Consider the following 24,792-nt stretch of genomic DNA (forward strand, 5'->3'; position numbering starts at 1 on the left):
CACGTGATCAGTGAGAGCGGCGTGGCCACTGACCCAGGAAAGGTAAAATCTGTACAAGAGTGGCCCGCCCCTAAAAATGTAAGGGAGGTCCGAGGATTTTTGGGCCTCTGCTCGTACTACAGGAGATTTGTGGCAAATTTCGCGGAAATTGCAAGACCTTTGCACAAATTGACAGAGAAAGGAGCCAAATTTGTATGGTCAGAGAGCTGCATCGAGGCATTCAGTCACTTAAAACAACTTCTGGTGGAGGCCCCAGTTTTGGCATACCCGACGGATGATGGCAATTACATCCTGGACACAGATGCGAGCCAGGAGGGATTGGGAGCTGTGTTGTCACAAATGCAACAGGGAGTCGAGAGGGCTATTGCGTATTACAGTCGGGCACTTTCGAGGCCCGAACGAAATTATTGCGTTACCCGCAAAGAACTATTGGCCTTGCTGTCTGCAGTTGGACACTTTCACCCTTACCTTTATGGGAGGGAGTTTGTGATCCGAGTGGATCATGCCTCCTTGCAATGGCTCCTTCGGTTCAAAGAGCCGGAGGGACAAATTGCAAGGTGGCTTGAGAGGCTGCAGCAGTATAATTTCACTGTGCAACATCGGCCTGGCAAAGCACATGCCAATGCAGACGCTCTCTCTCGGCGCCCCTGTTGGGAGGCACAGTGTAAATTTTGTGATAGACAAGAAGCCAAGGATCTAATTGGGCAGGGCCAAATTGATGCCTGCCTATATGCAGCAAAAGTGACCAGGCGAACTTTGCCACAACCCCCACAGGAATTGGGCGATGTGAATTGGCAAGAGAGTCAAAGGGAGGATCCTGTTTTGGGGCCCCTTTTTCATTGGCTAGAGGAGGACAAAAGACCCTCTTGGGAGGAGATTGCTCCACACGGAGCCCAGGTAAAGGCCTATTGGGCACAGTGGCAGATGTTGGGGTTGAAAGAGGGCTATTTGTTCAGAAAGTGGGTGACACCAATGGGTGATGTAGCTTCCTGGTTGATAATTGTACCCAACAAATTGAAGGAAGTGGTTATGGGGCACGTGCATGGGACTAGGACAATGGGACATTTGGGCGTGGCCAAGACTTTGTCCAAATTACGGCAGAGGTTCTACTGGGTGAATTCGGGCAGAGACATTCAAAATTGGGTGAGATCCTGCGACCTCTGCCGCGGTAAGAAGGGACCCCCACGGGCGCGCAAGGCCCCGCTCCAGGTGTACAATGTCGGGGCACCGCTCGAGCGGGTGGCAGTAGATGTGGTGGGGCCCCTGCCAGCCACCCGCCGAGGGAATCGGTACATTATGGTGGCAATGGATTACTTCACCAAGTGGCCAGAGGCCTACCCATTGCCCAACCAGGAAGCCCGGCTGGTAGCTCAAGCTCTAGTTGAGGGATTCTTCTCCCGATTTGGCGTCCCAAGGGAGCTACACACTGACCAGGGCCGGAACTTTGAATCTGCTCTCCTGCGGTCGGTGTGCGAGCTCCTCCAAATTCATAAGACCCGGACGACTCCCCTTAGGCCTCAATCGGATGGGATGGTAGAGAGGTTCAACCGGACACTGTTGACACAATTGGCCCTCTTTACATCTGAAAACCAACAGGATTGGGACGAGCACCTTCCCTTTATATTGATGGCATACCGGACCGCCCAGCATGCGACCACTCGGTGCACCCCCGCCTTGTTGATGTTCGGTAGGGAGATGCGAGTCCCCACAGATTTGTTGATGGGACCGTCACCAGGGGAACCGGGTGAGCCAACTGTGGAGAGCTATGCAACCAATTTGAAAGCGAGCATGGAAAAGGCTCATGAGTTTGCGAGGAAGCAAATTGGGGTGGCTTCTTCGCAGATGAAAACGCGGTATGACGCTCGGGCTCACACACCTCGTTTCCTTCCCGGAGACCTTGTTTGGCTCTACTGGCCCCGGAGAAGGAAGGGGGTGTGCCCAAAACTCACTTCACCTTGGAAGGGCCCTGGGGTGGTGCTTCGGCAGGTGACTGATGTGGTGTTCAAAATTCAGATGGGCCCACATACCCTTCCACAGATAGTTCACGGGGATAGGTTGGGCTCCTACATGGGTCGGGAGGCTCCGGAGTGGATTGGAAGGGTGAGGGGGAAATTAGGTGTGGTGGATGACACTCTTGAACCTGACCAACCTGCAACTACCTGCACTTAAGGTGAGTGCTTTGAGGAGTACTGTCCCAGGCTTCAGGACTTGCTTTGGGAAATTGGGGACATGTAAATTGGAGTTGGGAGGCGGGTGAGAGTGATGACATGGCCGGTGAGGGGATGGAATGGGAGCCACAGTGTCCTGTGGGTGGCGTATGTTTTTGTGTTGTGGTTCTGTGTTTTGATGTGGTTGTGAGAATGGAACCTGGAGAGTGAGTGATGATTATTGGAGATAATGAAGGGTGATAATTGTGCTTTTTGGAAATGTGCTAATGGAAATGTGTAAGGATTCAATGATTCGAACTGTGAATGGGATTTCACATTGGCAGGCCATGGCAAGCCTTGTAACACCTTTTACAACATCTATGGAATTGTACTGAATTGTGCTGAGTTGTGTGGAGAATTGAATGGCAGTGGGGGAGGAAGTGTGTTTTGGGGTCTTGTGGGTGGGGAAGGTGTGTGTGTCCGCAGGTACAGAGCAAGCTCTGAGGAGCGATGCCTGCGGGCCCCCCTCTGCGGCAATTACCCCTGGCAGCCGGTGGTAACTGGAAATTGGAGCTCGTCGGTGGAGGGTCTGGTTGGGCGCCGCGGGGTGAGGAAGTCCCCCGGTGACCCGTGTTGCTGCGTGAAAGCAGGAGGCAAAGGAGCCTGGTGTGTGTGGAGACCCTCACCGGCGAGGTAACGGCGGAAAGGGGCTGTTGGGCTGTCATGGGGCCAAGAGGTAAAGGGGGGGGGGGCAATGAATTTGTAAGTCGGTTGACTTGTTTTTGGGACTGCGGGCACCACAGCCTGATGCGCCCCCACCATCTTTTGTGCGGTACCTCCCCGCTGCCTAGTTGAGGAATGCACACACACGTGAATGACATCAATGCCATGGTCCTGCAGGGGGTGTACTGGGAATAAGTGCTTTGTTGAGTTTTGAAATGCCTTGATGACCTATGGAATGAGAATGAGTGGTTAAGGGGTCTGTGTTGCATGAATGTGGGCGAAATCCACCGAGCCGTGTCACTCACCTGTAACATCTGGACAGGGCCCGTGAAAATTTAGTGGGATGCATTGGGGATGGCCCCGCAGGTAAGGTTGAGTCTTGTGGCATCCACCGGGGGACGCGGTCTGTAGACCGGGGTATGTACAAAGGTTAGAGTTTTGAGTTTTTGGTAAGATGGTTAAGTTTGTGGATAAGGTAGGAGTTTTGGTGTGTTGTTTGTTCCCCCCTCCACAGGAACAAGGAAGAAGATGTACATACTTGCATGATGGTTAAGGGGTTCAGCATGTTAAGGAAGTGTAGGTAGGTAGTCCGACTCACTTCCCACAGCCCTTCCTGATTTATTTCGTAGGTTAATTAAGTGTGTGACAGTAAGTGTTAAGGCTGGAATGGTAGCCCTGCGGTGAACCTTGCAGGAGCTACGGTTCCAGGGGGGGGGCTGTGTTATGAATTTGGTAATGCAACATCTAGAGCTAGGTAGATCTGAATAGGTAGGTATTCGGCTGTCGTGACAGGGACTCTACATGTAATAAGTTCTTGATGTTTAGGCGGTTGTCGGGGTAAGATGTATGAGTGTGGATCTACCTGGAGATTCGAGTGTTAAATAGTGAGGGATTAATGGTAACGCCCTGTGAGTCTCACCTAGTAATCAAACCTTTGTCCTTTATGGCACTGCAAACCACATAAACATTAGTTAGGTCCTTAGCGCAACATTAAATAATCCCCTTTCCCTGACAAGGACTTCGTATTAAATTGACAGGAAACCAGGCCAAAAACACCACCACAATTGGCCGCCACCGTGTACACCTCCCAAGGCCTACAAACCGGGCCGGCACGTGTTATGCCAGGACCGCAGGGTCGCGTAACGGGGGAGATGTTAGGAGTCGCATGCCGTAGAGGGCGTGACCGGCGAGCTGGGACCATATGATTGGCTGAGGAGTGCGCGAATGTGACGTCATCGGGGAGAGATATATGCGACGGTCGGACGCCATTTTCGCCAGTTGCGATCTGATCTCGAGTCGTCCCAGTTCGTTGAACGGTTGAGTAGAGCGTCCCAGTTCGGTACCGGAGTGGCAGTTGAGAGAAGTGAGAGCTCGTGGCAGTTGACGGTTCGTGCCATTTTCTACAGTTCGTGACCACAGCTCGTTGCAGTTGGCAGTTGGCACTCGGCACTCAGCAGTTGGCAGTTGGCACTTGGTTTTTGGTTGCTTCGTGCAGCCCTGCGTTGGACCGACGAGGCCTGGTGGCGCTTGGAGGCGGAGGCAGAGGGCCGTGGAACTTGGAGCGAGGTGTGCGATCGGGCCGAAAGGAGCGGTGTTGGACGGCAGCCACAAGGACGACAAAGACAGATAAGCCCGAATCCGCGTACACTGTACACGACGTGACTTGTTATTTTCGTATTAATCTCCCTCGTTTGTGTTTGATATCAGTCGTGTGGGGACGTCCCGATTTAGTTATTAGTATTACCGGCGCGTGCTTTTTCACTGGCTTTACTTTTAATAATAAATCCTTATATTATTTTCTGTACATATTTGAACGCAGTTTCCTGGGTGTTTCATTTTAATAGATAAGGCTGCGGAGCCTTCGCTGCGTCCCGCCATTTCGCGCGTTGGTGTTGAACGTGAGTCCGCCATTGAGTGTTCGCCTCGGGAGTTAAAGTCTCGCAAATCGGTCATCCGTACTCTGTGGTGTTAATCACGGTTACGCGACAATATTTTCTACCCCCGCTAATTCACCCCAGAGCCCTTGCAGTGTTCGTATGTTTTATACCTCTCCCACCTCCCCCCAAGCCCTCCACCTCCCACATTTCTCCCGATGTCCCTGCTCTCAAATGTTGTGTTTGTGTCCTTCCCCCTCTCTCACCATCTTGTCTGCCGCTCCCCTTGTTTTTTTGTGTTTTGTGTGTCGGTTTGACTTTTTGTGTGATTAATGTTAGCTCTTTCACGAGCCTCGATCTTGTATACAAAAAAAAAAAACCCCCTGGTGTTGTCAAAAGGAATTGGGATGGTTTGCTCCACAAAATTAGCAATAAATTAAACAGATGGAGAGGAATTTTGTCGACCTTGTCTTTTCGAGGTCGTGCCCTGGTCCTGGTGGCCCCTCTCTTATGGCATAAAATGATTGCATTGCAGCCACCTGCAACGTTGGTGTCGTCAATCCAAAAATGCTTACTTGACTTATTTTGGGATGGCAAACACTGGCTACAGCCAGAGACTATTTGCCCTCCACTGGCGGAAGGGGGTCATGGACTTGTGGACATTCTTTGTCGGGTGATGGCCTTCCGAGTCTCCACAGCTCGTCGTTTTATATTTCTGGAGGCCTTGCCCTGGAAATCTACTGCAAACTGTATGTTAAAACAATCCGGCATGCTCGGCTACAATTGTGAACTCTTTTTCATGGAGCTGCAACATGTCGATGCTTCGCTGCTCCCTGACTTTTACCAAGATGTCTTGCACGTCTGGCGGTTCATTTCAGCAACTCGGCAAATGGGGACATACAACAGTGAAAGGTTCCTCCGGAAACCCCTTTTCTACAATGCCCTTTTTCCTTCTATTCCTCACTCATGTGCTTTTGTGCAACGTTTTTTGAGTGCTGGCGTGAGCACGACTCGGGGCCCCCTCCCCACTCGTCACGGTCAACTGTCCAACTCACAATCCCGCAAGATATGTGGAAAAGAAATGTGACAATAAACAACCTGAAACCAATTGCTGTATCTTCTTCTTGATGCATATAAAAGTAAATAATTACCATGGGCAAAGACCTTTTATAATGACATGGGTTTCAGCCCTGTTTGAGAGAATGCCAAACCCATCCTCATGTCAAGCCTTCAAACCCCATTTTCACCTGTCATTGTCACCTGTGCAACTAACAATCCCACGAGATATGCAGAAAAGATATGTGACCATGAGTAGGTCATGGCCCATCATGGTCACTTGTCCAACTCACTCATTTTCGGAGAACTTTTAACAATTGAATGCACAGCAGATGCAGAGACTCCATGTACACGTCCAATTTGTGTTGTTCCTTCACCGCGTCAAACTGCACCGCTAAGGTTACACTCTATTGCTGCTTCTTAATACGAGGTGTGCTTGGCGAATGACGTATGCATGACGTGGGGTTTAACAGCTCAATCAGCTCATCATCACAGCTCAGTTTATAAAGATATATGCAATTAAAATTGCGTACACACAGATTTAAACAATGGCTGCTCTCGTTCAAACAGGTGCGAAAGGATACTGCACATGCGCATTGGAGTGAAAACACATCTCTGGTACTCAACCTCTGTTGAAAACCATAATTAATTCACGCACACAGTTTCTTACTTACTTGGATTTACTTGGATGTAGAGACTTGAAGTGTTGCTTATTTGTCCCTCGTTACATCAGTCCTTTGTTGGTATGGCGTATACTTCAGGGGGTGGTCCTTCCATTGTCTTTCCACGGCTGATTTCAACTAGTTGACTGCACTGGCCTGAACAGCTTCTCTGAACAGTCTGTTCCAGCTGTTAATGGTTCTTATTGAAAAAGCATTTTGTTTTGTATTGGTTCTGCACTGCTGTTTCCTCATTTTCTGAGCATGTCCTCTAGTTCGTGAGCCTTCATCCCTCTGGAAAATATCTGGGCCTCAATATGATCAATTCCTTTGATGATATTAAATATCTGAAGTACTTCAGCCCTCTGCCTTCTGTAAGCAAGCGTGGGGAGTCTCAGGAAATTTCAGTCTCTCACAAGATATTCCAGATGATGTAGATGGGGATGATCTATTTACTGTAGTATCAGTTGGTGAACCCTCTGATATTTGAGAGTCTAAAACCTTCTGATAATGACTATCAGAACACTGCTCTATAATTTCTGATATATATATATATTTTAGTTCATTCACCTTGTTATGACCTGGCCCTTGGGTAAAGGACTCGGGGTACAGCCTATTGCTCCGGAGGTCCTAATTGACACACTCAGGAGGTCAATACGTTTCCTGTGTGCGGATCGCCCCATTTAAGCAGTCTAATGTGAGTTATCATCCGAATGCTGAAGCAAATTTACACCCCCACTCACCGACACACAGTATGCAAGTGTATGCCAATCCAGTAATGCCATACAAATTCAAAACGGTGGAATAAATACAAATGCTTTACTCAGGAACGTTATATTTCGAAAATGATATTACCATTAAAAAAACCGAGGCGAATTCCTTACTTCTGTGATTGTTAATATTCGTGCCGAACACCGCTTATCGTTGATTCATGAACCATACACCGCTTCAATCCATTAACTTCGTATTCATCACATTGGGATTAAAGTGTTATGGTTATTTTTTACTATATTATTATTATTATTATTATTATTATTATTATTATTACGAAAATGGTATGACTAAAACGATACACTAAGGTATTAACAAACCTGGGCTTAATTTGTCCGAAGTGGTCCGAAGATGAGGCATGAAGCCTAAGGCCTATACCGTTTTGTTGGAAGAGACGTAACACCGATGCTTTAGATATTTCATGGTCATTTTAACAATCATTTGTTTGTGTTTCACACTGAATGAAAAACGTCAAGGTAGAGCATGGCGATTGTGATATATGACAGGTTCGACAATATGTTTGGCATGAACGGCATATAAATCAAAATGGCGGAGTGTGGAGAGTCAGCCGCTGTACTGCCGTAATGACATCAGACGTAATCACATCACCCTGTCATGTGACCAGATCCTAAGCTCTGATTGGTATATGTTTGAGGGGACATACATACATACATACATACATACAGAGGGACAAACACTGTTCTAGACGGCTTTGCCTGATGGGCTATGCCGTAAAAATATGTACAAGAAGAGATGGGATGGAGTGAACGGCAGGATTAGTACATCGGTATCTGGGCTACAAATGTGAATTGTGATCTTGAGACGATATGTGATCCGCAAAGCGGATAGCGTATGTGTAATCAGCATTGTATCAGCTTCGTCCTAATTCCTGGGGCTCGCTTCTGTATCCAACTTGCCCACCCTATGTGTCCTCTGTGTCCAACTTGTCCACCCGATGCATGCGTGCTTTGCGTCCTGTTTTTGTCTGTTACCTCCTGATTCATTCAATGTGTTAGCTCTTCCACGAGCCTCGACTATGTATACTAAAACAAAATCTTCCCTGCAATCTTCACCTGTCCCGGTTTCTAAAGAGTCAAGTGATGTGGAAAAACAAGTGAATCCACTTGGATTCCGCCCAGGTTGGCACATGGAAATTATGATGTAGCATAATTATCATCTCGGGTCAAGATTTGAAATTATGCCATGGTTTTTGTAAAATTGCTACTAGTATTCACATTATGTACTTTTCTTTTGATTTAAACATCCATAAATACAAAACAAATAGTTTTGTAATCTTAAAAATTTATTAAATGTCAAAAAATGGCATTTGTACAAAAAATGACATTTGTAAGAATATAAATGACATATTACAAAATCATATTTTCTGCTCTGGGTGTTTATTACAATATTATATTGTTAACCATTAAGCCTTTGAGTGAAAAAACCTACTGGCGAAGAAAGATGACAGTGCTATGATTGTAAATGTAGGAAAAGCACTCAAAGAGACACGTTGCGCCATCAAGCGTGCCACAGCTGTTAACAAAAAGCTGTCTTAATGTAGTGAGTCCTGCCACAGCTGCTAACAAAAAGCTGTCTTAATGCAGTGAGTCATACATGTTTGCCATTTGTAGTGTCCAGCACCTAGTCAATACTCCAGTAGATCAAATTAGAACTGTCTAGAGAAGTACTGTGTGTTTGGCATTCGTAGTGTCCAGCAGCTAGTACACTAAAATAAGACTGTCTAGAGAAGTACTGTTTCTTTGGCATTCGTAGTGTCCAGCAGGATACTGCAGGATGTGTTGCACCAACTTAGCAGTATATTGGCACGGTATAAGTACCCAGATTCTCAGTCCTTGACTTGGTCCATTTCAACAACACCAAAGTAGGACTGTCTACAGAAGTCCTGTGTATTTGGCATTCGTAGTGTCCAGCACCTAGTGAATAATCCAGTATGTGTTACAGTGGATGCGTTTATGATGCCTTGGTGATTTTCCTCCTGAAGAGCAGGATGTGTGCCTCTGAAACAGGATTGGGCAATATTAGAGCATTGCACAAAATATACTTCCCCAAGAAATAGTTTGCAGAACGAAAGAAAAAAAGAAAATAACGTGTATTTCCCAATTTAGTCTATTAGGCCAACAAAAGATCCTGTTTTGTATCCAATGGATTCTCAGACAAATATAGGGTAGGTACGGCAAAACATTTCTTTTTGTATTAAGTCAGTTCAATGCATTCTGAATTATAATTTGTAAAATCATTATATTATGAAAAGCAAATCTGTATAATTTAACAGCATGCGGGTCATTTGGGTCCTCTGGGTCATTTGGGTCCTCTGGGTCATTTGGGTCATTTGGGTCATTTGGGTCCTCTGGGTCATTTGGGTCATTTGGGTCCTCTGGGTCATTTGGGTCCTCTGGGTCATTTGGGTCCTCTGGGTCATTTGGGTCATTTGGGTCCTATATTCCTATCCTATAACATATATATCCTATAACCTATCCTATATATATCCTATATCATATAACATATATCCTATATATCCTATAACATAACATATAACAAATATATCCTATATTATGTACTAGCGAGCGGCCACGTACCAGCCAAAGGGGTAGCCCATGGTTAGCCTAAATATAGATTTGATGACGTCATGTTTACACATCTGAGCGACAGAAACTGTCTACACATCTGAGCGACAGAAACGTCTACACTGTTGGAGCTTCACTTTTGGAGAGACAGAAATTCTGGGTCATTTGGGTCCTCTGGGTCATTTGGGTCATCTGGGTCATTTGGGTCCTCTGGGTCATTTGGGTCCTCTGGGTCATTTGGGTCCTCTGGGTCATTTGGGTCCTCTGGGTCATTTGGGTCATTTGGGTCCTCTGGGTCATTTGGGTCCTCTGGGTCATTTGGGTCCTCTGGGTCATTTGGGTCATTTGGGTCCTCTGGGTCATTTGGGTCCTCTGGGTCATTTGGGTCCTCTGGGTCATTTGGGTCCTCTGGGTCATTTGGGTCATTTGGGTCCTCTGGGTCATTTGGGTCCTCTGGGTCATTTGGGTCCTCTGGGTCATTTGGGTCCTCTGGGTCATTTGGGTCCTCTGGGTCATTTGGGTCCTCTGGGTCATTTGGGTCCTCTGGGTCATTTGGGTCCTCTGGGTCATTTGGGTCCTCTGGGTCATTTGGGTCCTATATTCCTATCCTATAACATATATATCCTATAACCTATCCTATATATATCCTATATCATATAACATATATCCTATATATCCTATAACAAACATAACATATAACAAATATATCCTATATTATGTACTAGCGAGCGGCCGCGTACCAGCCAAAGGGGTAGCCCATGGTTAGCCTAAATATAGATTTGATGACGTCATGTTTACACATCTGAGCGACAGAAACTGTCTACACATCTGAGCGACAGAAACGTCTACAATGTTGGAGCTTCACTTTTGGAGAGACAGAAATTCTGGGTCATTTGGGTCCTCTGGGTCATTTGGGTCATTTGGGTCCTCTGGGTCATTTGGGTCCTCTGGGTCATTTGGGTCCTCTGGGTCATTTGGGTCCTCTGGGTCATTTGGGTCCTCTGGGTCATTTGGGTCCTCTGGGTCATTTGGGTCCTCTGGGTCATTTGGGTCATTTGGGTCCTCTGGGTCATTTGGGTCCTCTGGGTCATTTGGGTCCTCTGGGTCATTTGGGTCATTTGGGTCCTCTGGGTCATTTGGGTCCTCTGGGTCATTTGGGTCATTTGGGTCCTCTGGGTCATTTGGGTCCTCTGGGTCATTTGGGTCCTCTGGGTCATTTGGGTCCTCTGGGTCATTTGGGTCCTATATTCCTATCCTATAACATATATATCCTATAACCTATCCTATATATATCCTATATCATATAACATATATCCTATATATCCTATAACATAACATATAACAAATATATCCTATATTATGTACTAGCGAGGCGTACCAGCCAAAGGGGTAGCCCATGGTTAGCCTAAATATAGATTTGATGACGTCATGTTTACACATCTGAGCGACAGAAACTGTCTACACATCTGAGCGACAGAAACGTCTACACTGTTGGAGCTTCACTTTTGGAGAGACAGAAATTCTGGGTCATTTGGGTCCTCTGGGTCATTTGGGTCATTTGGGTCCTCTGGGTCATTTGGGTCCTCTGGGTCATTTGGGTCCTCTGGGTCATTTGGGTCCTCTGGGTCATTTGGGTCCTCTGGGTCATTTGGGTCATTTGGGTCCTCTGGGTCATTTGGGTCATTTGGGTCCTCTGGGTCATTTGGGTCATTTGGGTCCTCTGGGTCCTCTGGGTCATTTGGGTCATTTGGGTCCTCTGGGTCATTTGGGTCCTCTGGGTCATTTGGGTCCTCTGGGTCCTCTGGGTCATTTGGGTCATTTGGGTCCTCTGGGTCATTTGGGTCCTCTGGGTCATTTGGGTCCTCTGGGTCATTTGGGTCCTCTGGGTCATTTGGGTCATTTGGGTCCTCTGGGTCATTTGGGTCCTCTGGGTCATTTGGGTCCTCTGGGTCATTTGGGTCCTCTGGGTCATTTGGGTCCTCTGGGTCATTTGGGTCATTTGGGTCATTTGGGTCCTCTGGGTCATTTGGGTCCTCTGGGTCATTTGGGTCCTCTGGGTCATTTGGGTCCTATATTCCTATCCTATAACATATATATCCTATAACCTATCCTATATATATCCTATATCATATAACATATATCCTATATATCCTATAACATAACATATAACAAATATATCCTATATTATGTACTAGCGAGCGGCCGCGTACCAGTCAAAGGGGTAGCCCATGGTTAGCCTAAATATAGATTTGATGACGTCATGTTTACACATCTGAGCGACAGAAACGTCTACACTGTTGGAGCTTCACTTTTGGAGAGACAGAAATTCCCAGGCAAACGCTATAACGCACCAGGTTTACAACCTGTGCGTTAATAATCCATGCTCCAGTCATCATCTGCTTCTCTGTCACTTGTACACTGGCTGCTTGGCATCTTCTGGAATGTGTCCTGTGACAGATTTTGAAGCTGTTTAGCATATTCACTCCTCTTCATCTATTTCGTGAGAGCACCACAAAACAATCACATATCAGCACGTAAATCTATTTCCTGCTTCAGGTAGCTTCGACTGATTTGCCGCTGTATTTTTGGCTTTGGGATTAGGTTTGGCAAAATATGGCAAGTTATTAACGCACAGGTTGTAAACCTGGTGCGTTATAGCGTTTGCCTGGGAATTTCTGTCTCTCCAAAAGTGAAGCTCCGTTTCTGTCGCTCAGATGTGTAGCCAGTTTCTGTCGCTCAGATGTGTAAACATGACGTCATCAAATCTATATTTAGGCTAACCATGGGCTACCCCTTTGGCTGGTACGCGGCCGCTCGCTAGTACATAATATAGGATATATTTGTTATATGTTATGTTATAGGATATATAGGATATATGTTATATGATATAGGATATATATAGGATAGGTTATAGGATATATATTGTTGCGAATATGAAATTTGGCCTCCATATCCGCTTGTAAATATTCCCCTATTTTCCCCAATACTCCCCAACTATCCCCAATCCCCCATTCCCTAGTCCCATTGTCTGTAAACAACAATCAGTAGAGCCGACCTTCCCCTTATTCCCCCATTAAATGTCGTGCCCAGGTCCACCGCACCACACGTAGACAACTTTCGGACATCTTGCTAGTTATTCTTAGTCTATGTCAGTTAAGGCCTCGTTTCCATTAATTAATTATGACTCTTCGTTGCACCAGAATGTGATTATATGGCATCAGTAGTGAGTTTAGGACCTTTTCCATACCTCCTTCCATCTTCTTCCCCAACCAACTATGGCTGCAGCAACGGAGGGGATGGGGGCGGCGCGGCGGCGCGGGGGAGGATGCGTCCTCACACCGGCTCGATTAGCGCCATTGACCACGCGCTCCACGGGGTTACCACGGAGGGGCTGGCTGTCAGCTCCTCCTCAAGGGCGGAGCCTGGTAACCCCCCGCACCCAATCAGAAGGGCGGACCGATTCCATCTGGGGCGGCGCTAGCGAGCCGAGGGCGTGTCACTCCCCGCCGGATATACGTGGCGACTTAGCCGGATGTGACAAGAGATTCGCCCCCAGCTGGAGAAAGAGGTACCTGCGAGCGCTGAGTCAGATGCGCCCCGCCTGAGAAAGAACGTTGCCTGCGATCGCTGAGAGAGAAAGGCCCGCCTGAGAAAGAACGTCCCCTCCGAGCGCTGTGACCTCCCCGCATCTTTGGACCGGACTGTACCCTGCTTTGAGCCAAGAGTGCACCTTGAGCCATCGCTATCTGCCTTTCCTAGCCATCAAACCCCGTGTGAGTCAGCCGTTGTCCCGTTTACCTGTCGTCTGTCCGGGGTTAAGATAAGCCTGTGTCTAAGTGCCCATCTTTTCTGTGCTTTACCTCTAGCCCCTGTAATCTAACCTTTTCCGTACGAATATAATTGAGAATCGAAACATTGGTGTCTGTCATTATAACCCAGCCGGGTGTCTTCTTTTTCTTATTGAGCCAGCGTAACGCGACTTCGTCAACGTCGAGTATAATCGGGTAATTTGTGCGGACACGACGGCCATTCCGCTCGGCCCACCTTAACATCAAAGTCGTGTCTGTAACAATTGGTTGTCAGGAGTTGGATTCGAACCTGGGACTAAATTTATTTAGCCCAAATTTTGGACACCAATTGTGTTAGTACGGTAACAATTGGTGTCGAGGAGTGAGATTCGGACCCGGGACTAAATTAGTTAGGCCCAAATTTTGGGAGGGAAAATCGATTCGGAGCGCGTACTGCGCTCGACAAAATCGATCCGGAGCGCGGTCCCGCGGTTACTGCGCTCGACGAAATTATAACAGCAAAATTTGGATTTGTGTTACGAAACTCGAATTTGGAAAGTCGCGCTATGGCGGATCAAGACGGCTGGGGTCCGGTAGGGGAGAGTGAAGCAGGGTCGGTCCAGGACCAAATTGAGGGACATGAGGGACAGGAGGAGAGCGAAGCAGCGAGGGTAGCAGACGCACAAAATAGCGTCGTTGTGCCCGACATTGCGGGAGCGCAAAATGGCGCCTCGCTGATCACCGCGACCGTGGCAGCGCCGCCGGTGGATTTGAACTCGTTTTTCATACAAATGAAGGCCTTTATGGCCCAGAATAGCAAAGAAATGGAAAGCAGAATGAGGGAGCAAATGAAGGCTCAGAGTGAGCGATTGGGGGTAATGGGAAACCAAATGGGGGTAATGAGGGACGAAGCGAGGGGTACCGGTGAGGAGTTAGACAAGAAATTTGGGAAGTTCGACAATAATTTTGAAGGGTTAGACAACGGGATAAAAGAGGTGAAAAAGGGGTTAACGGGGGTAGAAAACAGAATGGCCGCTCAAGAGAATCAAATGGAAGGGATGCAAAAAGGGTTAGAGGGGTTAGAAAACAGTATGGAAGGCAAATTGAGGGACATGAGGGACCAAGCGGAAAGGGAAGTTAAACAAATGGAGCAGCAGATAGAGGGGGTCAGAATGGGGGTAGAAGCCAAACTGGATGCTCACAGGGAGGAAATGGAGCAGATGAGGGTGGCATCTGGGCAGGAGATGCAAGTGATGGGAGAGGAGATCAGAAGAGGAGTGAGTGAGGAGGTCGGAGGAGTGCGCGAGGAGGTGAGGCACTGTAAGGAGCGCATGGAGAAGGAGGTGAGAAAGGGGACTGTAAAATTGCAAGGGGGTATAGAGGAGTTGACGCTGGGAGTAGAACAACTGACAGTGGGACAGACGGAGTTAGTGGAGCAGGTTCAAAGGAACACTGCGGTATTAGGAGGTTTAAAGGCGACACAGAAAGAACTAAAAGATGACTTGGTAGCGACGAAGAGGGAATGTCAGATGGTACGTGAGGGACTGACAACGAGGTTGGACGAGGTGATAGAGGTAATGGAGACGACGGACCGGCAGGTGAGGACGCACCTGGAAACGGTCAAGGTAGCCTTAGAGGATGAGCTTGAGGAGACGTACCGGGGAATGAAAGAGGTGAAGCAGAAACTAGAAGAAGTGGAAGAAGGGATGAGCGAAATTAAGAAGCGACGGAGAGGGGATAAGAAAGAAATAAAAGAGGAGATAAAAGAATTGGTCCAAAGTCTGTGTTCGGATCGTGATGATGTGCTCATTAACCGGATGAGGGATTCGCAGGTGATGGAGGAGAAGCGAAGAGGAAGAGGACCCGGTGTAAGTGGTGACCAATATGGTCGTGCGTATGATGCGCCAGGGGATTTAATAAGCTTGGGGGTCGAGATGGACCCGGGTGTTCGTGAGAGGCCATTGGTGAAGTGTGCGACAGAGCTGGTGTGCGAAAGAGGAGGTGTGCGAGAAAGTCCGACTCTGGGGTGTGTGAGGAAAAAGTGCACGCCGAGGAGTGAGTGTGCTGGCGAGAGTGAGTCGGTCGTAGCGTGTGTGCGAGGGAGCACATGGAAGCGCGGTGTGGTGAGTGTTACAGAGGGTGTGACGGGAGAGTGTGTGCAGGAGTGTGCGCGAGAAAGGTGTGTGACAGACAGGTGCATGGGGAAAGAGTGCGCTGTCAAAGGCAAGGAAGAATGCACACCTGTGGTGAGTGTTACAGAGGGTGTAACGGGAGAGTGTGCGCGAGAAAGGTGTGTGACGGACAGGTGCATGAGGAAAGAGTGCGCTGTCAGAAGTAAGGAAGAGTGTCCACCTGTGGTGAGTGTTACGGAGGGTGTAACGGGAGAGTGTGCGCGAGAAAGGTGTGTGACGGACAGGTGCATGAGGAAAGAGTGCGCTGTCAGAAGTAAGGAAGAGTGTCCACCTGTGGTGAGTGTTACAGAGGGTGTAACGGGAGAGTGTGCGCGAGAAAGGTGTGTGACGGACAGGTGCATGAGGAAAGAGTGCGCTGTCAGAAGTAAGGAAGAGTGTCCACCTGTGGTGAGTGTTACAGAGGGTGTAACGGGAGAGTGTGCGCGAGAAAGGTGTGTGACGGACAGGTGCATGAGGAAAGAGTGTGCTGTCAAGAGTAAGGGTGAGTGCGTTGTCACGAGTGGAGGTGAGAGTGGTGAGAGTGACAAGGAGAGTGAGTTGGTTGTGACAGGTGAGCGAGGATGTACACCTGGGATGGAAGGATGCACACCTGGAATGGTAGAGCGTGAGTGGGAATGCACGCTGGAGTTGGTGGTGAGGCACGTGGTTGGGTGTGCGAATGAGGGCACACCTGTGATTGTCACAGAGGAGGTGACCGAGGAGGGGGCGCGAAGCGGTGTATTGGTGAGGTGTGCGAGCAACGAATGTGTGCCAAAGTGTTCGGTGGTCAGGTGTGTGACCAAGGCTGTGAGTGGAATGGGTGTGCCTGGGTGTGTAAGGAACGGTACAAGGAGCATGGAAACGGCTGGAGGTGTGAGCAAGGAACGGGCTGCGGGGTGTAAGCAAGCAGGTGAAGCATCGACGGTGACCGGGTTAAAGGTTAGGTCGACTTTTAGCCGAAGCGGGCCCTCGGTGCGTGCCGGGTTTCGCGTGCCGCGAGAACCAGCGGGGATCCGAGCCACGGCGGGTTCGAAAGGACCGCCGTGCGCGATCCGTGCTGGGCCTCGCTTTGAACGTCCGTGCTCCACTAGGCGGAGCGGGCGGCCCGATAGGAAGGGTCGTCATGGCGACCACGTTGTGTTGAGACGTGCCGGCAGGTCGAGATCGGGACATTGGATGGCTCCACGCCGAGGTGATGCGTGGGATCTCGGCCCGGGTAAGCCCCCGTCCCTGCCCCGAATGCCGGACGCATCCAGCCGCTGGCACAAAACAACCAGCATCCATTGCTTGGCTTTACGAAGCCGGGCTTTGGACAGGGATTGGCGCACCGAGAGGTATTAGTGAGTCGACTGGGTGATGAGGTTAGTGTTTTGGACCCAAAATTAGAGAAAAACAAAATTTGATGATTGGCAAGGGATTGGCAGTAGTGATTGGCAGATGATGGGCAGTGATTGGCAAATTTTTAATTTGTTGAAATTTGATGTGCAAAATTGGTAGTGAGAGACCCCCGATGTGGTGGGATGGCAAATCCACCATCCTTCCCATGTGTGGGGGCAAAGGAGCAATAGATTATGGGGTGTATGGCAGTGAAAACTAGCCCGAGTGGGTTAGGTTATATTGGTAGGGATCTAGCGAAGATGACATTAGGTAACGTTAAGATTAGTTAGTGACTGATACCTGTAGTGGGGACGCAGGTAGATTAGTATGGATGATAATGACGAGGGAGCGCAATAGTTTAAAGGGACGACTGGGAAGCGCAAGTTTCAGAAGGGAGTAGTTAGATGAGATGATGCCGTGTGTGTGTGAGGATGGAACAGGTGTGATTGCACAGGTGTGCAACTGGACAGGTGTGTGGAGCAGTGTGTGAGTAGTGAGTGTGTGGATCAGCGCGAATGCGCTTGGGGAGAGAAGGGTGCAGGTGGCACCAGGTGTGAGAGCACAGGTGTGCAGGTACAGGTGTGTGGAGAGAGTTGGAGTAAGTGGTACGGAGTGGTGTGCATGGTGCGAAGGTGTGGATGGGGAAGAGTGGACCCCTTTCACGGGTACCCGGGGTGGGTAGTGTAAGTGTTAGGTAGAGGGTACAGGTAAATTGTGATTGGATATTGGCATCTGTGGTGCGGCGACAGAATGGTGTTGTGGATGGGTGCATTAGTGTTGTGGAAATGGCTGGGCGTGTAGCCTGTTAGTGTGTGTAGTTGGTTGGGCACTCCACCACTGTGAGGATGTCGGCCAGGTGAGGCCGCAGGTGGGCTCTGGGAGCCGGGAGAGTTGTGGATGGGGCCCGAGGATCCGGAGGATGGACCCGGGTAGCCCAGTGCCAGAGAGGGCACCGAGTGGGGAGAGTGCCAGAGGGCCTTCCCCAGGTAGTTAGGTTAGGGCAAGGAGCAGGTAAGCTCGGAGGCAACTACAGTGGTGGAGGTGTGCAGGTGGGTAGACCCGCTGGGAGAGGTACACGCCACAGCCCAGAAATTGTGCGAGGGCACCGGGAGATGAATCGGGGGAGTGAGACCCCAAATTGAAAAGCACCACAGTTTGGCCAATGGGAATTGGTTTTTAGAACCCATAGTGTAAGAGGGCCAATGGTTTGGCCGGAGAAAGACCCCGGGTAGTGTAAAGTTGTTAAAGTCATTTAGGAAATAGTTAGGATTGATGAACCTGTCGCACCATACGCAGCCACTTACCTGTGGTGATGATGATGACTCCACACCTGTGTTTTCTTTGTTTTGTTGCAGGAAATGAGATTGCTGTGGATTTGTGAGACGCATCACGACGTGGATGAGACATTGGGGTGATTCCATCTCTCCCTCCCTAGGAGGGACTGATGATGAATTGGTAATGGCAAATTTTGATGTGCAGTTGGAGATGGCAAATTTTGATGAGAGTTGAAAATGGCAAATTTGATTGGTTAGGAGGGAGAGAAGACGAATTTGGTTTATGGGAGGAACGGGGAAGACAGTAGGGATGTTTGTTGATTTGTAAAGTAGATGTTTATGGGTAGTGTTGTGTTTTGTGGATACAGTAAGGGGTAAGGGAGGGGCCATGTAGGTTACCTGGTGGGGGGGGGGGCGTACGATAGGAACGTACCTGTCTCACCTGGTTCCCATGTGCCCCCAGTGTGCATTACCTTATATTGCGTGCACTTTTGCGCCCTTACCACCTTACTCACTTGTCTGCTTCTTTTGTCTCCCGCCTCCGAGGATCTGGCTTTGGGGTAGAGAGAGAGGAGAGAGAGGTGCTGGCTGCGCAGTTGTGGGCCTGCACTTTCGCTGTTTGCTGCCGGGATCGATACACCATATGGACCGCAATGTTTGTGGCCACCCACAATGGACCGCAGTTCGTTTGCGGCCAAGCACCACCCGGGGATGGACCTATGGGTCAACGTGGCACCTATGCCATACAGGTGAACCACTTTTAGTTAACACCAAGTGCACCACAAGAAGAGCAAGAGACACCTGCAGGGTTAGGGGTTGTCGAATTTATTTTTATTCCAATGAACAATGGTGACTGCACCGATTGGTGGTGGGGTGGTGCTTTTGATGCTGGGACGGGGTGCTCTGCACGTTATTAAAGGCCGTCGGCCACAGAGCACTCGTGGGTTGGTGTATCGATGTTGGCAAGCGCGCTCTCTCTATGCATAACATCTGCATGTGTTCCTCCAAAAACAGGTCCTGGATCGTAGTGTAAATAGCAGCGTAGTCTTGTAAATAATGCTCCCTACCGGCTGTATGTGTAGTTTGAGAATTCTTTCCGGATTCGGTTATCCTGTGGGTGTGTTTCTGTGAGGAGAAGGGTGCAACGTCGCAGGGGGACATATTTACTCATTTGTGAATATCTGTAAAACTGTCGCACTCAGGGTAGAGTTAATAGTAGAGGGAACTACATTGCGTGCCACACTAAAGTAGGTAAAAATTTATCGGGTCGGGACGCCCCGAGGGTAGAGAAGGGTGCAATGTTGCGAATATGGAATTTGGCCTCCATATCCGCTTGTAAATATTCCCCTATTTTCCCCAATACTCCCCAACTATCCCCAATCCCCCATTCCCTAGTCCCATTGTCTGTAAACAACAATCAGTAGAGCCGACCTTCCCCTTATTCCCCCATTAAATGTCGTGCCCAGGTCCACCGCACCACACGTAGACAACTTTCGGACATCTTGCTAGTTATTCTTAGTCTATGTCAGTTAAGGCCTCGTTTCCATTAATTATGACTCTTCGTTGCACCAGAATGTGATTATATGGCATCAGTAGTGAGTTTAGGACCTTTTCCATACCTCCTTCCATCTTCTTCCCCAACCAACTATGGCTGCAGCAACGGAGGGGATGGGGGCGGCGCGGGGGAGGATGCGTCCTCACACCGGCTCGATTAGCGCCATTGACCACGCGCTCCACGGGGTTACCACGGAGGGGCTGGCTGTCAGCTCCTCCTCAAGGGCGGAGCCTGGTAACCCCCCGCACCCAATCAGAAGGGCGGACCGATTCCATCTGGGGCGGCGCTAGCGAGCCGAGGGCGTGTCACTCCCCGCCGGATATACGTGGCGACTTAGCCGGATGTGACAAGAGATTCGCCCCCAGCTGGAGAAAGAGGTACCTGCGAGCGCTGAGTCAGATGCGCCCCGCCTGAGAAAGAACGTTGCCTGCGATCGCTGAGAGAGAAAGGCCCGCCTGAGAAAGAACGTCCCCTCCGAGCGCTGTGACCTCCCCGCATCTTTGGACCGGACTGTACCCTGCTTTGAGCCAAGAGTGCACCTTGAGCCATCGCTATCTGCCTTTCCTAGCCATCAAACCCCGTGTGAGTCAGCCGTTGTCCCGTTTACCTGTCGTCTGTCCGGGGTTAAGATAAGCCTGTGTCTAAGTGCCCATCTTTTCTGTGCTTTACCTCTAGCCCCTGTAATCTAACCTTTTCCGTACGAATATAATTGAGAATGGAAACATTGGTGTCTGTCATTATAACCCAGCCGGGTGTCTTCTTTTTCTTATTGAGCCAGCGTAACGCGACTTCGTCAACGTCGAGTATAATCGGGTAATTTGTGCGGACACGACGGCCATTCCGCTCGGCCCACCTTAACATCAAAGTCGTGTCTGTAACAATATGTTATAGGATAGGAATATAGGACCCAAATGACCCAGAGGACCCAAATGACCCAGAGGACCCAAATGACCCAGAGGACCCAAATGACCCAGAGGACCCAAATGAACCAGAGGACCCAAATGACCCAAATGACCCAGAGGACCCAAATGACCCAGAGGACCCAAATGACCCAGAGGACCCAAATGACCCAGAGGACCCAAATGACCCAGAGGACTCAAATGACCCAGAGGACCCAAATGACCCAGAGGACCCAAATGACCCAGAGGACCCAAATGACCCAGAGGACCCAAATGACCCAGAGGACCCAAATGACCCAGAACACCCAAATGACCCAGAGGACCCAAATGACCCAGAGGACCCAAATGACCCAGAGGACCCAAATGACCCAGAGGACCCAAATGACCCAGAGGACCCAAATGACCCAGAGGACCCAAATGACCCAGAGGACCCAAATGACCCAGAGGACCCAAATGACCCAGAGGACCCAAATGACCCAGAGGACCCAAATGACCCAGAGGACCCAAATGACCCAGAGGACCCAGAGGACCCAAATGACCCAGAGGACCCAAATGACCCAGAGGACCCAAATGACCCAGAGGCCCCAAATGACCCAGAGGCCCCAAATGACCCAGAGGCCCCAAATGACCCAGAGGACCCAAATGACCCAGAGGACCCAAATGACCCAGAGGACCCAGAGGACCCAAATGACCCAGAGGACCCAAATGACCCAGAGGACCCAAATGACCCAGAGGACCCAAATGACCCAAATGACCCAGAGGACCCAAATGACCCAGAGGACCCAAATGACCCAGAGGACCCAAATGACCCAGAGGACCCAAATGACCCAGAGGACCCAAATGACCCAGAGGACCCAAATGACCCAGAGGACCCAAATGACCCAAATGACCCAGAGGACCCAAATGACCCAGAGGACCCAAATGACCCAGAGGACCCAAATGACCCAGAGGACCCAAATGACCCAGAGGACCCAAATGACCCAGAGGACCCAAATGACCCAGAGGACCCAAATGACCCAGAGGACCCAAATGACCCAGAGGACCCAAATTCTATGTATGTTTCTATGATGATGTATGTTTTGGTGAAAGTACATAATGTGAATACTAGTAGCAATTTTACAAAAACCATGGCATAATTTCAAATCTTGACCCGAGATGATAATTATGCTACATCATAATTTCCATGTGCCAACCTGGGCGGAATCCAAGTGGATTCACTTGACTTGTTCCTGCTAATTTCTCCTCCAGCATGTTTGTTTTTTGGTTTTTTTCCCACAAAGTCTGTGCACAACTTATTTCCTTCCACATCCTCATTCAGAATTATCCTAAGAATTTGTTGGTATAGTTATAGTCCTTCATATATTGATGCCAAAGTGTTCCTATTTGAAACAATCACGTAGTCTGACAATCAGCTCACGGCATGAAATGTCACGTACATGTGTCTGGGTGTCATTCAAGAATATGGACCTGAATGGTCACCTAATCCATGTTATAAGTGAAGTTTATGAAATTAATTTTAGTTATTTAATAAACACGTCCACACATTGTCTCCCATCATGGTAGAATATTGTTATATTATTTAATCCGCTGAAAAAAATCATTAGAATTTCATCTGATTTGGACTCCGTTTGGAAAATGGGTACTAAATCCAAACTTGACATAACAAGATAATAGTTTGTGTCCCTTGACCATTTTTATGAGCTGTTGGCCACTTGACAGCCCAACGTTTGTACCTTTATGTGAGGTAGCCATTTTGAATAGATGAGCACCTAAACCAGGTTTCCCAAGAGACTCAGCATTGGCAACATGACTATTCCGATTCCATGCCTTAAGATGGTTTAGAAATGGTTTTCAGATCGCTTTTAATAATTAGCAATCACCTGACCACTTTTTCAAAAATAAGGAACCCAACTAAAGGAGAAAGTCCGACAACGACAGCATTCAGTCACTCATGTATTATTATGTTTTCTGCGAGTTTATTTATCCAGGGACACCATACTTTGTAAGAGGAATACACAAGAACATGTTGCTGCAACTACTGATATACGATTTCCACCTTAACCCCAGCAGTCACTGCAATCGACGGTGAGTAAAACTACCGAGACTGGTTGAAGCACAACCCCACAAGACCCTTCTAGCAACTCCTATCCCTGTGATGAGGAGCCACTCCCTAACAAGGTACAAATCTCCTTCGTCATGATGCATGTTGGCTGTGAAATTAACACAATCAACATTTTACGACACCAGTACTTAGTCAAATGAAGCACAAAGTAACAAAATATCCAGCAAGCTGGTAGCTTACAAACTCAACCCATAAAAGATAAAAAAATATTCCTGTGTGAATTGAATGATTTTTATGCCTCCGCCCTCCGTCGACAAAGTCGCTGGAGGCATTATGTTTTCAGGTTGTCCGTCCGTACGTCCGTCCTTTCTTCCATCCGTCCGTACGGGCTAAACCTCGTTTTTCTCAGCAACTATATGTCTGATTGAGACGAAACTTTCAGGGTAGGAGTGACACCCATGCAGAATGTTTTAATGATAATTGTAACGTCATAGGTCATGTGGTGTGGCAGCCATTTTGATTAAAAGCAAATAATTAAAACCGACTTCTTTCCTTGAAGTCCTAGCAGTGTCCACGTGTTTTATACCTCTCCCACCCCCCCCCCCCCCTTCCCATGCCTCCTCCCCCCAAGCCCTCTCCCTCCCACAGATCTCCCAATATGTCCGTTCTCTACTGTTGTACTTGTGTGCTTCCCTCTCTCTCCCCATCTTGTCTCCCACTCCCTTTATTATGTTTTTTTATGTGTCCATTTGTTTTTTGTGTGATTAATGTTAGCTCTTACACGAGCCTCGAGCTAGTATCCAAAAAAAACAAAACAATGCTCACAGTATCGATGCCAAAAATTTTACAAATATCATCTAACAGCACTGTTGCATATAGTTTGAAAATGATGATGTCATATGTCACGTGGTTTGGCAGCCATCTTGGATAGAAGGACGAACCTTATCCGATCAACACGAAACTTCACATAAGTGATCTCCTACCCATATATATGCAGAGTGATGGCATCTACCCGTTGTGGGACTATGCGGAGGCATATTGACGACACAGTCACGTTGTTCTAGTTTTTTTTTATGTGTAAAAGAGGCACAGGTACCTCTTCCCCCCAACTTTTATTAAATGATTATATATTGTGGAATCTGTTACTTGGGAGATCCCACACCCACCACCTACAATTTTATATATTTTTGCAAATGAAACAAGTTTTCATAAAACTAGCCAAGTAAAAAGAAGACAGGAAAAAGAAAATTCAAATGTTGGCCATAAAGCAAGGAGATGAACCACTCATGCTCATTCGCAGGAGCCCGGTAGCAGTGTTACGGCGTGGATTTGCATGGTCCGTATTTCCAAACGGTTTATCTTGTACGGTGGAAGGCAGTGACAGAAGCTCCCCAATTGTTCATCCTTATTAAAGATCACAATTTCGGTGTTATCACAAACCAACTTGAGCTGTGAGACAAACAGAAACAACAAAAGCGTGAATGCAAGATCTCTCCGTATATCAACAAAGACACACTTTGTGGTCCGAGATTCTCGATATCACAACACGTATGTTGTTTTGGGTGATAAACGATAGAGTGTGGAGAGAGCTTCACTGAAGCAGAGAATCTTCCATTTTTATCATCAGCCCACACTTGGGTGACATACAAATACCCTATGAAAAGTCATGGGACACAATCCACATAATAAGAATCGGTGTAAGGCTATGAAATTATTTTGTATGGACTCTTGTGTCTTAATCACGGTGTGGACATTTATACAAAGAGCCCGTGTGTCCATTAAAGGATACTCTGATACACGTTCTGTCGGTCTGATGCTATTCGCCTGCATGGCAGATGAGGAACTCGGATA

At 48.2% G+C, this 24,792-nt stretch overlaps 2 protein-coding genes across 2 annotated transcripts in view; both read right to left on the reverse strand.

Annotated features, from left to right (window-relative positions):
- LOC144888603 (uncharacterized) overlaps positions 1–24,792 on the reverse strand; it is a 145,033-nt gene that overhangs the window by 36,639 nt on the left and 83,602 nt on the right. The gene's annotated exons all lie outside the window — the stretch shown is intronic.
- LOC144888602 (32 kDa beta-galactoside-binding lectin-like) overlaps positions 23,990–24,792 on the reverse strand; it is a 49,477-nt gene continuing 48,674 nt past the window's right edge. Inside the window, exon 10 of the mRNA XM_078767144.1 lies at positions 23,990–24,390. Within this exon, the coding sequence (XP_078623270.1) occupies positions 24,232–24,390 (159 nt within the window). The 3' untranslated portion in view covers positions 23,990–24,231. The remainder of the gene's footprint in view (positions 24,391–24,792) is intronic.

Source organism: Myxine glutinosa, chromosome 13, assembly GCF_964187855.1.
Source record: "Myxine glutinosa chromosome 13, kmMyxGlut1.1, whole genome shotgun sequence".
NCBI classification, from domain to species: Eukaryota; Metazoa; Chordata; class Myxini; order Myxiniformes; family Myxinidae; genus Myxine; species Myxine glutinosa.